This window comes from Mus musculus, chromosome 12 (assembly GCF_000001635.26).
Source record: "Mus musculus strain C57BL/6J chromosome 12, GRCm38.p6 C57BL/6J".
NCBI classification, from domain to species: Eukaryota; Metazoa; Chordata; class Mammalia; order Rodentia; family Muridae; genus Mus; species Mus musculus.
The window spans coordinates 100452110-100466409 of record NC_000078.6 but is presented as its reverse complement, the minus strand read 5'-3'; the positions used below and the strand labels follow the sequence as shown (position 1 = coordinate 100466409).

At 45.0% G+C, this 14300-nt stretch overlaps 1 protein-coding gene across 17 annotated transcripts in view; it reads left to right on the top strand.

Moving 5' to 3' along the window:
- The window catches only part of Ttc7b (tetratricopeptide repeat domain 7B), a 220068-nt gene that overhangs the window by 54428 nt on the left and 151340 nt on the right, over positions 1 to 14300 (top strand). For all 17 annotated transcript variants that reach the window (NM_001374711.1, NM_001033213.1, XM_006515326.3 and 14 more), the window contains one exon: positions 100 to 230. In NM_001374711.1, coding sequence (NP_001361640.1) covers positions 100 to 230 — 131 coding nt within the window. The remainder of the gene's footprint in view (positions 1 to 99; positions 231 to 14300) is intronic.

Sequence of the window (14300 nt, the reverse complement as noted above, 5' to 3'; positions counted from 1 at the left end):
TGCAGAGCCGACCATTCTGTGACCCTGTGCATCCAGACTTAGAATCATGTCCTATGAAAACCAACTTGTTCAGTTTCTATGTGTTTGCTTTGCTCTTAGGACTTTGTTTAGAGAAACTGCCTGTTTCGTCCTCTACCAGTAATCTCCATGTGGACCGGGAGCAGGACGTCATCACCTGCTATGAGAAAGCTGGGGACATTGCACTCTTGTACCTCCAGGAGATAGAAAGGGTAAGTAAGGCCATATATGTTCACTCCAACTGATACCACCCCGCTCCGTGTGCCCACATCAGATTGTGGGAATTGTAGCCGACCACTGGAAAGAAAGCCTTTGCCTTACTTGTCTGCCCCTGGCACAAACTCTGCTTGCATTCCTGAGTGTTATGGAGGAAGTGGTCATAGGTATGGTATTTATAAAAGTAACTGGGTCAGTGTGCAGATACAACAGTATGGGTTGTCCATACCTTTACCACTCTTCTCCCTGGTTAAGATTCATGCATCTTGCTGGGCGGTGGTGGTGCACGCCTTTAATCCCAGCACTTGGGAGGCAGTGGCAGGTGATTTCTGAGTTCGAGGCCAGCCAGCTCTACAAAGTGAGTGCCAGGACAGCCAGGGCTACACAGAGGAACCCTGTCTCGGAAAAAAAAAAAAAAATCCATGCATCGTTACTTGGTCTTCACACCAGCAGGTATTTACCTGGGTTTTGGGTTGCTTTACCTTGATAGTGTGGCAGAGGTCTTCTGGGTCTTTAACTAGTGTGTTTGGAGCAGGTTGTGTGTCTCCTGGGACTGTCTGCAGAGGACCGAGCAGTCAAGTGGTCTGTGTCAGGGTAAGGAAAAGTAGCAACTGACAAGAATGTCACAGAAGCAGAGACTGAGGGAGCAGAGTTGGCTTGAGGCTGGATAGGGTCAGGGATGAGGCCAGGGCTGGGCCAGGGCTGGGGCCAGGGATGAGGCCAGGGATGAGGTCAGGGGTGGGGCCAGGGATGAGGTCAGGGGTGGGGCCAGGAATGAGGTCAGGGGTGGGGCCAGGGCTGGGGTCAGGGATGAGGTCAGGGGTGGGGCCAGGGGTGGGGTCAGGGCTGGGGCCAGGGCTGGGCCAGGGATGAGGCCAGGGCTGGGGCCAGGGATGAGGTCAGGGTGGGGTCAGGGATGAGGTCAGGGGTGGGGCCAGGGGTGGTGTATTAGTCAGGGTTCTCTAGAGTCACAGAACTTATGGATAATCTCTAAATAGTAAAGGAATTTATTGATGACTTACAGTCGGCAGCCGAATTCCCAACAATTGTTCAGTCGCAGCTGTGAATGGAAGTCCAAGGATCTAGCAGTTACTCAGTCTCACGCAGCAAGCAGGCAAAGGAGCAAGAGCAAGAGCTAGACTCCCTTCTTCCAATGTCCTTATATTGTCTCCAGCAAAAGGTGTAGCCCAGATTAAAGGTGTGTTCCACCACACCTTTAATCCCAGATGAAAGGCATAGCCCAGATTAAAGGTGTGTTCCTTAACTCGGAGATTCAATCTTCTGGAATCCATAGCCACTATGGCTCAAGATCTTCAAACCAAGATCCAGATAAGGATCTCCAAGCCTCCAGATAAGGGTCACTGGTGAGCCTTCCAATTCCGGATTGTAGTTCATTCCAAATATTGTCAAGTTGACAACCAGGAATAGCCACTACAATCCACCCCTTGTCAACTTGACACAAATAATATCTCATGTTCACATGAAACAATAACAAGGTTGTAAATACGCCTAACATGATATAACTATCCCTCGTACAATCGCAAACGCATTAGTAAATTTACAATGGGCATTCATATTACTTTATAATCCTCGTTTCTGCAACTGGTTACGTGGCCTTAATTGGTATTTATAACTACCTTCCTCTACTACCCATTCTGTATTTCCTTCACCTTCAGCCAGCACCTCAGCAGGTCTTGGCTCTTTTCCTGGAGGATTGACCCATACCTTCATTCCTGATGGGTCTGCGTCCTTTGTCATCCTGCTTGGATTAGGCTGTTGTAGTTTCCCATTGACTTTAATCACAGGACATGGTAGTACTAAGAGACGCCCTAAGGGATCTCCTACACTCCAGACATAATCTTGCTTACCACCATTGTGAAGAGGTAATCCAATTTCCCCATGGTAATCTGGATCTATCACCCCTCCTAACACTGTTATTCCTTTTTTAGCCTGTTGGTTTAAGGGCATTAGAAGCCCAAAATGACCAGGGGGAAGTCTGAGCTTCCAGTTCAATGGAATGTTTGTTGTAGCTCCTGGTAGGAGCACTCCCCTCTCTGGAGCCAAAACTTCTAAGCCAGCAGAACCTAGAGTTATGGGGACAGGAAGCAAAAATTTTCCTAGAGGGTCACTAGGAGTGATAGTAAGTGGAACTATTCCGTTTTCCACACCTTGATTCCTGGACCCATGAATCCTGGCTATGGGTGAAACTGTACCATATATCGAGCGCTGATTCAAAGCATATACTGCCTTCTGAAGAACTCTGCCCCAGCCTTCCAAGCTGTTACCACCTAATTGGCGCTGTAACTGCATCTTCAAAAGGCCGTTCCATCTTTCTATCAGCCCAGCTGCTTCAGGATGATGGGGAACGTGGTAAGACCAGTGAATGCCATGATCGTGGGCCCACTGTCGTACTTCTCTGGCTGTGAAATGAGTTCCTTGGTCAGAAGCAATACTGTGTGGAATACCATGACGATAGATAAGGCATTCTGTCAGTCCGTGAATGGTGGTTTTAGCAGAGGCATTACGTGCAGGAAAGGCAAATCCATAACCAGAATAAGTATCTACTCCAGTAAGAACAAAACGCTGTCCTTTCCATGAAGGAAGTGGTCCAATGTAGTCAACCTGCCACCAGGTTGCTGGCTGGTCACCCCGAGGAATGGTGCCATATCTGGGACTCAGTGTTGGTTTCTGCTGTTGGCAGATCTGGCAATCAGCAGCAGCAGTAGCCAGGTCAGCTTTGGTGAGTGGAAGCCCGTGTTGCTGAGCCCAAGCATAACCTCCATCTCGACCACCATGACCACTTTGTTCATGTGCCCATTGAGCAATGACAGGGATGGCTGGGGAGAGAGGCTGACTGTCCACAGAACGGGTCATCTTATCCACTTGATTATTGAACTCCTCCTCGGCTGAAGTCACCTTTTGGTGAGCATTTACATGGGACACAAATATCTTCACATCCTTTGCCCATTTGGAGAGATCTATCCACATACTTCTTCCCCAGATGTCTTTCTCACCAATTTTCCAATTGTGATCTTTCCAAGTCCCTGACCATCCAGCCAATCCATTGGCTACAGCCCATGAGTCAGTGAATAATCGTACATCTGGCCACTTCTTCTTACAAACAAACTGTAATACCATGTGTACTGCCCGAAGTTCTGCCCACTGTGAAGATTTCCCTTCACCTGTGTCTTTCAAGGTTGTCCCAGAAAGGGGTTGTAATGCTGCAGCTGTCCACTTCTGGGTGGTACCTGCATAACGTGCAGAGCCATCAGTAAACCAGGCTCTAGTCTTCTCCTCTTCGGTCAGTTGATCATAGGGAACACCCCATGAGGCTATAGGTGCATGCTTGGCAGCAGATGGCATTGTAACAGGAGTAGAAACCATAGGCATTTGAGCAACTTCTTCATGTAACTTGCTTGTGCCTTCAGGACCTGCTCTGGCCCGATCACGTATATACCACTTCCATTTGATAATAGACTGCTGCTGTGCACGTCCCACTTTATGACTTGCAGGGTCTGATAGTACCCAGCTCATGATGGGTAGTTCAGGTCGCATAGTGACTTGGTGTCCTATTGTCAGACGTTCAGTTTCCACTAAGGCCCAATAGCAGGCCAAGAGCTGTTTTTCAAAGGGAGAATAGTTGTCTGCAGATGATGGTAGAGCTTTGCTCCAAAATCCCAAAGGTCTTTTCTGTGATTCACCTACAGGGGCCTGCCAGAGGCTCCAAACAGCATCTCTATCAGCCACAGACACCTCAAGTACCATCGGATCTGCTGGGTCATATGGTCCAAGTGGTAGAGCAGCCTGCACAGCAGCCTGGACCTGTTGAAGGGCCTTCTCCTGTTCCAGGCCCCACACAAAGCTAGCAGCTTTCCGAGTCACTTGGTAAATAGGCCTAAGTAACACACCCAAGTGAGGGATGTGTTGTCTCCAGAATCCAAATAGACCCACTAAACGTTGTGCTTCTTTCTTGGTTGTAGGAGGGGCCAGGTGCAATAACTTATCTTTCACCTTAGAAGGAATATCTCTGCATGCCCCACACCACTGGACTCCTAAGAATTTCACTGAGGTAGATGGTCCTTGAATTTTGGTTGGATTTATTTCCCATCCTCTGATACGCATATGTGTTACCAATGAGTCCAAAGTGGTTGCTACTTCCTGCTCACTTGGTCCAATCAGCATAATGTCATCAATATAGTGCACCAATGTGATATTTTGTGGAAGATCCAAACGATCAAGATCCCTTCTAACTAAATTATGACACAGGGCAGGAGAGTTAATATATCCTTGAGGCAAAACTGTGAAGGTATACTGTTGGCCTTGCCAACTGAAAGCAAATTGCTTCTGGTGGTCCTTATGGACAGGTACTGAGAAGAAGGCATTTGCCAGATCAATAGCCGCATACCAGGTGCCAGGAGATGTGTTAATTTGCTCAAGTAAGGAAACTACATCTGGTACAGCAGCTGCAATTGGAGTTACTACCTGATTTAGTTTTCGGTAATCAACTGTCATTCTCCATGATCCATCTGTTTTCTGCACTGGCCAGATAGGAGAGTTAAATGGAGATGTGGTGGGAACCACCACCCCTGCATCTTTCAAGTCCTTGATAGTGGCAGTAATTTCTGCAATTCCTCCAGGAATACGATACTGTTTTTGATTCACTATTTTCTTTGGCAGAGGCAACTCTAAAGGCTTCCATTTGGCCTTTCCAACCATAATAGCCCTCACTCTACAGTTCAGGGAACCAATATGAGAATTCTGCCAATTTCTGAGTATATCTATCCCAATTATACATTCTGGAACTGGGGAAATCACCACAGGATGTGTCCGGGGACCTACTGGACCTACTGTGAGTCGGACATCAGTCAAAACTCCATTAATTACCTGCCCTCCATAAGCCCCTACTTTAACTGGAGGGCCACAATGTTTCTTGGGATCCCCTGGGATCAGTGTCAACTCAGAACCAGTATCCAGCAGACCCCGAAAAGTCTGATTATTTCCTTTTCCCCAGTGTACAGTTACCCTTGTAAAAGGCCGTAGGTCCCTCTGGGGAAGAACTGGAGAAAGGGTAACAGCAAAACCTTTGAGTGTCTTATCAAGATCCTTCCTCAGAGGAACCTGGCCACCCCTTCATTCAAGGGGTTCCGGATCTGCAAACTGTCTCAAGTCTGGAAATTGATTCACTGGCCGAGATTGCTGTTTACCACGATCTAATGTAGCCTTTCTTTCATTTGTTTGAGAATTTTTCTGCTTATACAGATCAAACAAATATGCAGTAGGCTTCCTATGTATTTCATTCCTGGAAACACCATGATTGATTAGCCAGTACCAAAGGTCCAAGCGAGTCATGCCATTATAAATTTCACCTCTCCTGTGCTGACCATTACTGGGTATGTTATTATAAACATTCTTTTGTCTACGCTGTCCATTATAATAACTAGAATCACCTTGTCTCCGGCGATTCAATGCTGCCACCTGGCCCTTGTTACCTCGGAATCCAACTAAACCCAGTGAATTTAATTCATCTAATTGAGCAGAAGCATCTCCAATGCTAAGATCTGGCACAAGGAAAAGGGAAAGAACAAAGCCCTTCAAATGTGCTGGTGCCCCTCTCACCAATTTGCGTCTTATAGAGCTGGTGAAAGGCATATCTTCTGGACCTTCCCATTGTGGACAATTATGCTTTACACAATATATCCACTCTAGCATTGCAATTTCCCTAAGTCTTAAAATCCCTTCATCAACACTAAGCCACGGAATATCAGGCATCTCCAAGTCATTTCCAGTAGGCCATCTTTTGATAAACACCTCAGCCAACCATTCAAACAAACTTTTGACACCTTTTTTAACTATGCGAGCTTCCGTATTAAACCTAGAATCTCTACTCAGAGGACCCATGTCAATAAACTCAGCCTGCTCTAGTTTTATGTTCCTTCCACCCTTATCCCACACCCTTAAAATCCATTCCCACACATATTCACCAGGTTTCTGCTTGAACGAATTAGCAAACTCATTAAGCTCCTTAGTAGTGTAGCGAATTTCCTCATGGACTATACTTTCTACCTCCCCTCTAGGAGCCTGTTTTGCTTTGAGTCTGGTTACAGGTCTAGAAGAAACTATTGGTGGGCCGTGAGCAGACTCTGCAAAATTAATTTCCTCATGTGGGGAAGGCATTATTTCAAGAGGTGGGGCTGAGGGTACTACTTCCTCAGGTGGGGCAAACCCTTGAGAATCTGAGGATTCAAAATTCTCAGCTTCAACATGGTCTTCCCACACATCCCCGTCCCATGTTGTAGGATCCCATTCTTTGCCAATTAGAGCCCTTACTTTAACTGTCGACACACTCTGAGGCTGAGACTTGAATTTTCTCTGTAGTTCAGCCAACCTTACAATGAGAGTTTCTGTTTGATTTTCTGCAACTTGAGCTCTATTGCTACAAGAGAGAAGATTCTCCTCAAGGACACACTTAGCAACTTTTAGATCGTTTACTTGTGTCTGGAGCCTTTCGATTTTATCACACAACTCCTTCCTTTCATTCATCATTTTTTCCACAGATACTAAGAGCAGCCAGCCAGTAAAATCATTTTTCGATTTTTTCCCCATCTTGTAGAAAGCTTTGTGCACTGAATCACCTAATTCATTAAGAAAATCAAGGGCATTAGCTTCTTTAAGTTCGGAATATAGTTTCAACCATGGGTCTTCAAAATTCTCTGAGCTCCCAGGAGGGAGAGAATCTGGAGAGGTTTCAATATTTGAAAGTGCTGGTGGATCAACAAGCCAATTCCAGTATTTTAAAAGATTCATCCTTGTACTTCTGTTACTCTAGAACCACTCCTGGTACCAACTTCTGTATTAGTCAGGGTTCTCTAGAGTCACAGAACTTATGGATAATCTCTAAATAGTAAAGGAATTTATTGATGACTTACAGTCGGCAGCCGAATTCCCAACAATTGTTCAGTCGCAGCTGTGAATGGAAGTCCAAGGATCTAGCAGTTACTCAGTCTCACGCAGCAAGCAGGCAAAGGAGCAAGAGCAAGAGCTAGACTCCCTTCTTCCAATGTCCTTATATTGTCTCCAGCAAAAGGTGTAGCCCAGATTAAAGGTGTGTTCCACCACACCTTTAATCCCAGATGAAAGGCATAGCCCAGATTAAAGGTGTGTTCCTTAACTCGGAGATTCAATCTTCTGGAATCCATAGCCACTATGGCTCAAGATCTTCAAACCAAGATCCAGATAAGGATCTCCAAGCCTCCAGATAAGGGTCACTGGTGAGCCTTCCAATTCCGGATTGTAGTTCATTCCAAATATTGTCAAGTTGACAACCAGGAATAGCCACTACAGGTGGGGTCAGGGCTGGGGTCAGGGGTGGGGCCAGGGCTGGGGTCAGGGGTGGGGCCAGGGATGAGGTCAGGGTGGGGTCAGGGCTGGGGCTTCTTACCTGTTCAGAAGGATCTCTATCTTTCTAGCCTGCTCTTTACAGAGTTTCTTCTCAACTCAGCCTTAGTTTTTCCCATCTGCAAAAGGCTCATAAAAATAGTCCTCTCATGAAGTTTGTGTAAAATGTCTGTAAGGTCATATGTATAAAGACACTTAGTCTAGGTCTAGGAACATACTAGATTCTTGGTGTCAGTGGTCTGTAATGGCAATAACTCTGGAGTTTCTTCTGTAGCAGTTTCCCAGGTGCTAGCCACAACTGGACTGTGATCTTAACCCTCTCAGATCCAGACACCACCTGTGGCCTTGTTTGAAATGATAACCATTCTTTCAAGGCTTGAACGTGATCAGAAGGTATGCTTTCCCTGAATTTTCTAGGCCTTGGTTTTCATAGTGATTAGAGGATGAAGAGGGGCTACCTACACCTGGCTAGCTCTTGTAGTTTTGTCGTTTGTTTTGTTTTTACATGTATAGATGGAAAGTAATTCTTATGTAAATCACTTTAGAGTATGTTGGTGGATATAAGGAGAGTCAGAATTGTCTTTGACAGGGAAAGCAGAATAGAATTGCAGAAACTAAAGAGTGGATGGGGACTGTAGAGAGTCATGTGACCTGGCCTTACCTAGCCATGGCTGTAGGACACAGTGTTTGGGAGTTCTGGTTGCTATTTGGCTCTCTGGCGGTATGTGGCTCCATCAGAAGGTCCTATGAGGAGTGGATTTTGTTGTTGTCATCATTCAGAGTTGATGTACTGATTGTCAGGGACATGATCATGCAGGCTGGTTTTGAGATCTGTCTCCTCCCGCTGCCTGCCTGCCACGGCCAGCACGTGGCCGAGGACGCTGAGTTCATCCTGGCTGAGCTTGGCTTCTGGCTACATCTCACATCGCTCAGAGATCTTCATTTCTCAGCTTACAATTTAGTAGTCCAGTTTGGAGCTGCCCTTCCCTGACAGGGACAAAAGGGTTCATCTGTCACATCTGTCTGCAAGGATAAAGGAAATGGCAGATGGGTTCTACTGCCTGTTGTAGTCATTCCTAACTCCCCAGTTACTGTTGAGTTCTTCAGCTGAGCAGCAAGGAAATTCATATAATCATGGAATTCAAAAGACGCCTCCCCTCCTCCGTGATCATAGGAGGGCTATAGTGATCATCGGAGATATATTTTGAAAAGAAGATTAAGGCTCCAGGATACCCAGCAAGTTTGGTCAAAGCTATATTAGAAATCAACTCTTTCATGGCACCTAGTTAGGTCTCTAGGCCACTTCATGGTCACACTGGACTGTCACCTTCTCACCATCTACACACCCTCCCTATGGAATGCAGTCCACAGGTACTGGACTGTGAGAACCTTGGCTTTCAGTACCAAGCTCTTCCCACAGCCTACAGAGAAGTCTCAGCCTTTCTACATGACTCTTTCTGGCTCTGACTTTTAATATGTGTTTCCTTCATGGAACTGCTCAGACTTCAGCAAGAGAGGTTGATGAGGCAAACATCTGTTTCTGCTGTAATAGGAACTCAAAACATTATATGATGGTCAGTCTACAAACTGAAAAAATTGGGCTTAGTTCAAGGATTTATGGACCTTATTTGTTTTTAAATTTTTTTAAAGATTTATTTATTTATTATATGTAAGTACACTGTAGCTGTCTTCAGACACTCCAGAAGAGGGCATCACATTTCGTTATGGATGGTTGTGAGCCACCATGTGGTTGCTGGGATTTGAACTTGGGACCTTCAGAAGAGCAGTCAGCACTCTTAACCACTGAGCCATCTCACCAGCCCTTTATTTGTTTTTAAATCTTTCATCTCAACCGACTTGATTTTGAATGTTTAAAGAATTATGCTGAAGTGAAAACAAGAATAGACGCTGAAAGGAGTAAAAACCCTGGCAAGTCTGGGACAAACAGAGCCTGGCCTTCAAGCCGTCCTCCTGGGAGGAAAACTTGATATGCTTTTGCCTTGCTGGTCACTGGCAGAGGCAGAGACAAGGTACAGTGTCTTCCCTGCCCTCCTGCCATGCTGAGGGGAGGAAGTTGCTGTCTGCCAGGATTTACTGGCATTTTATTCATGACCATTGGCTATTAAGTTTGTTAATTAGGGAAAATAAAGTTTTGGGAGAACGTCACCCACGGAGTTGCTGTGCAGAAGGGCAGTGACTGACCCTTCAGCAGGAGGCTGACCTCGCCCTTCTCTTGAGTCTGCAGCTTAAGCTGTGAGAGGCAGCAGAACAGGCCAGTGAAGTGACTTGGTGCTGGAATCCTGTTGCAGACGCTGCTTAGCTGTGAGACTTGAAGGCATGTCACTTAGTCTCTCTGTGTTCAGGAGTCTCAGTACTCCTATAAATAGCCGCAGTAACTGGCATGTCATTATCGTGATGAGCAGCCAGGTCATGTATTTCCCAGTACATTGTTAGCCACACATCAAATATTAGCTTAGTGTTCATTACACCCTCTAAAGTTCCCGATGTGTAGATGAAAATCTGGAATATTACAAGTACATTGTCTTACTAGGAATGTAGAGACAAGTTTATGAAGAATCCTTTCAGGGTCATGTAATTGCCTGCTCGTCTGTTTCTTGTGCTTCAGCTTTCTCTTTTTATAGCAGAACTAGCGGGAATTGAGTTATCTGATTTCAGAAGCCTAGAGATCTGTCCTTTACAGAGGATGGTTGTATACCAGGTAGCATGCAGGGTGCTGGCTCTGCCTCTTCTTCCTCCTTGTTCCAAATGTGGAAGCAGGGTCAAGGGAGATGAGTCCATGGGAGCTGCGTGTTAAATGTTTGTTTAGAGTTGTCCTTGTTAAGTTAGGGTCATAGAGACACGGGCTGATGATGTTCTCTGATAGTTATCTGAACGAGAATGAAATATAGCAAACATATGTGTAAGATAATTTGATTAGACAAATCAAATCAGATAGGGTTATCAGTGATGCAGGGTGGCTTTGGTTAGTTTCTATTCAGATCGAGGCAGCATGCCAACAGCAAAGTTTTCTGCCCTGTAAGGTCCTGCTGGCAGTGCAGTAGCATGGATAAAGATGACCTCATCCCTGCGGTCATAACCTGAGCCCTGCTTTTGGCACATGAAGTCACCCTGTCTTTGGGCTTTGCATATACTGCCTGGCCAGCTGGTGGTGGCATTCTGGAGCAGGAGCAGGGCCAGGGTGCAACTCTACCCTCTGCTGACAGTTTATTTCTTCACACCCAATTTTGGAAAAGAAGCTAAAGCTAAACTGCCAGGCATTGGAAACTGTTTCTGGGCCAGCTTAGTGCTACAGTTCCAAGAAGAAACACCAGGTCCCCAAGTATTACAGAGCGCACCCCATTCTCCTCAATGAGCAGCTCAGAGAGCACAGGTCACAGCTTGACTCTAAGATGTCTGCCATGCAAGGGAACTTGAGTGGCACAGCTGAGTGATGGATCCAGAGTGGATTAGATTAAGGTCAGTGTGTGTCTTGAATTCAAGCTAGGTGCTCTGCTGAGAGAGGCAGAGCCTGAGCTGAGGAGGACACAAGCCACGGCATTCATGGCTTCCCAAGGTGAGACAGTGGAGAGACCATGTCCACCTTGCTCTCAGTTCCCATCACTTCAGCCCATTCAGAGCACAGAGAATGGAAATGGCCAGAGATGGACTGGCTAGCCTCTGCTCTAGCACCACTCATTTTGAGCCTGACATCTGGCTGCCTGGACCTGTGTCTTAGTCAGGGTTTCTATTCCTGCACAAACATCATGACCAAGGAGCAAGTTGGGGAGGAAAGGGTTTATTCAGCTTACACTTCCACGTTGCTGTTCATCACTGAAAAAGTCAGGACTGGAACTCAAGCAGGTGAAGCAGGAACTGATGCAGAGGCCATGGAGGGATGTTTCTTACTGGCTTGCTCAGCCTGCTCTCTTATAGAACCCAAGACTACCAGCCCAGGGATGGCACCACCTACAAGGGGAACTCCCCACTTGATCACTAATTGAGAAAATGCCTTACAGCTGGATCTCATGGAGGCATTTCCTCAACTGAAGCTCCTTTCTCTGTGATAACTCCAGCCTGTGTCAAGTTGACACAAAACTAGCCAGGACAACCTGTATTGTACAACATTCCAGAAAAGTCTAGTAACCAGAGAGGAACAGTCACTTATGGTCATGTTTGTGCCTTGTTTTAATCAAATCATCCCTCAAAACAGTAAAGCATTTTCTGTCTGCCTGTTCTCAGTTTATATTACATTTTACATTACTTCCATGGTTATATAGTATTTCAAGCGATGCCTTATTATTGGGTCTAACTTGGCATCTTTCTTCAGGCAGCTTATCCATTGCTTTATATACATTATTTCCTAGGGGCAAATTTCCAGAAGTGGGATATTTTTACCACTCTTGTTACCATGTCCTGGGGCCGTTACTTTGGCAGTTCGGGAGACTCTGCATCTTGGCATGTTGTTAGAAATTATTTTCTAGGTAAACAGAGTGTTTTGCATGCTTAGTTTACATTTTTAATTATTAATGGAATTGACATTTCCCCCATATTTGCTTAATAATAATAATAGTTATTATTATATTAAAGAATAGTATCAGTGAGATATAGCTCAGTGGGGAAACGTGTGTGCTGCCAAGCCAGAAGACCTGAGCTCAATTCTATCAGTCAGGCAGGACTCACGTGCTAGGAGAGAATCAGCTCCTACAAATTGTCCTCTAACTTACACACTTGCTCTGCAGCGTATGCAATGCCCCTACACGCACTAAGGGAATAAATGTAATAATTTTAGAGGATAGTATTGCTGAGGCATGATTTACACATTGTATAATTCATCCATTTAAATTGTATAATTCTGTGTAGATTTTATTTATGTGTTTATTTACATAGATGAGATAGGATACCACCCAAGCTCACATCGTCCTGTTATGTTAGCTCCTGAAGTAGCTGGGACCACAGGCAGATGTTAGTGTGCCCAGCTATCCGTTCTGAGATTGTATTCGGAGCTGTGTGAGCATCTCCAGTATTTAATGTCAGGATATTTTCATCCATCTAAAAGGAAGCCTTGTACCCGCCTGCAGTCACTCTCCACTCCGTCCCTTCTCACAGCACTGAACCCTTGCTAACCTTTCTGCTCCTGTAAATGTGCATGTTTCATATAAAGTCATATAGCACAGCATGATCTATGATGACTGGCTTCTTTGACTTAGCATAATGTTCTTAAGATCTGTTGCTGGTATAGCAAGCATCGGTACTTCTTATTGTTATGTAATCTTGTATTTATTGTATTTTGTATTAATTCACTTTTCGTTTTGAATTATGTGTCTGTGTATGGGTTTGTACATGTAAGGGCAGTGCCTATGGAGGCCAAAAGAGAATATAAGATCTCCTGGAGCTACAGTTATAACCATTTGTGAGCCACCAGATAAGGATGCTGAGAAGCAAACTTGGGTCCTCCACAAGAGCACTACACACTCTTAACCATTGAGTTCTATCATCATCATCATCATCATCATCATCATCATTATTATCATTATTAAAACTTGAATGTTAGAATACCACCCCCATCTAGGATTTCAAAAGTTTTCCAGTTTTCCATATTTAACAAGAATTAACTCCCAAATCAAGATTAGGGTTCAGTTTGATATAGTGGATATGACTAAAATTTTTGTTGCAAAATTCAGTGTCTCTTTGGGTGGTTTGAATGAGAACAGCCTCCCTAAGCTCAAAGATTTAAATACTTGGTTTCCACGGAGTGGCACTATTTGAAAAGATTCAGAGGTGTGGCCTAATTAGAGGAAGTGGTCACTAGGGGTGGGGCTTTGAGGTTTTGAAAAGTCCATTCCAAGTCTGGTGGCTTTCTTTTCCTCCTGCCTGGGGATTCAGAATTCTCAGCTACTTCTCCAGCACCATATCTCTCTGCATGCCACCATGCTCCCTACTCCCCTGCCATAATGACAGTGGACTAAACCTCTGAAACTGTAAATCACACCCATTTAAATGCTCTCTTTATAAGACTTTCTGTGGGCATGGTGTCTCTTCGCAGCAATAAAACACTGACTAAGACAGAAGTTGCCAATGGGTTGTGGAATATTGCTGTCACAGGTCTGACAATGCTGTTTGTTGGCAGAATGTGGATTTGGAGACTTTGAGAAAAGCAGTTAAATGCTTGACATGGGGCTTAATGTGTCATACTACATGGAGACAGTGCTACTGAGCAAGGTAGATTGTGAGGGCTCAGCTAAAGTGGAGTCAGAGGAGAACAGTAACAGGTGGCCCAGAAAGTGTTCTTGTTTTGATGAATAATGTGGCTGCTTTCTGCCCTTGTTCAAAAAAGTCTGCCTGAGTCTAAATTGAAGAGTTTTGGAATAGTGGTGTTGACACAGGAGATTTCAAATCAGCCTAGTATTGACTCTGTTGTGTGTTTTTAGTGGCCAGTCTTATGCAAATCTATAATGAAAAGGAGCAAGCTGAGCACGAAAATATTTAAAATTGTACAATTTGAGGGAAAGGGGAGCACCTGGAAGTGTAGTAGAGCAAATTCCAGAGATAAGAAGTTTAAAGAAAAGCCTGGTGCTAGGTGGAGTGAGGGAGTGGCCTTACGCCAAGTCCCCATCCAGCTGAACGTCCAAATTATACAAAGAAGTTAAACCGGGCATGGCGGTGCACGCCTT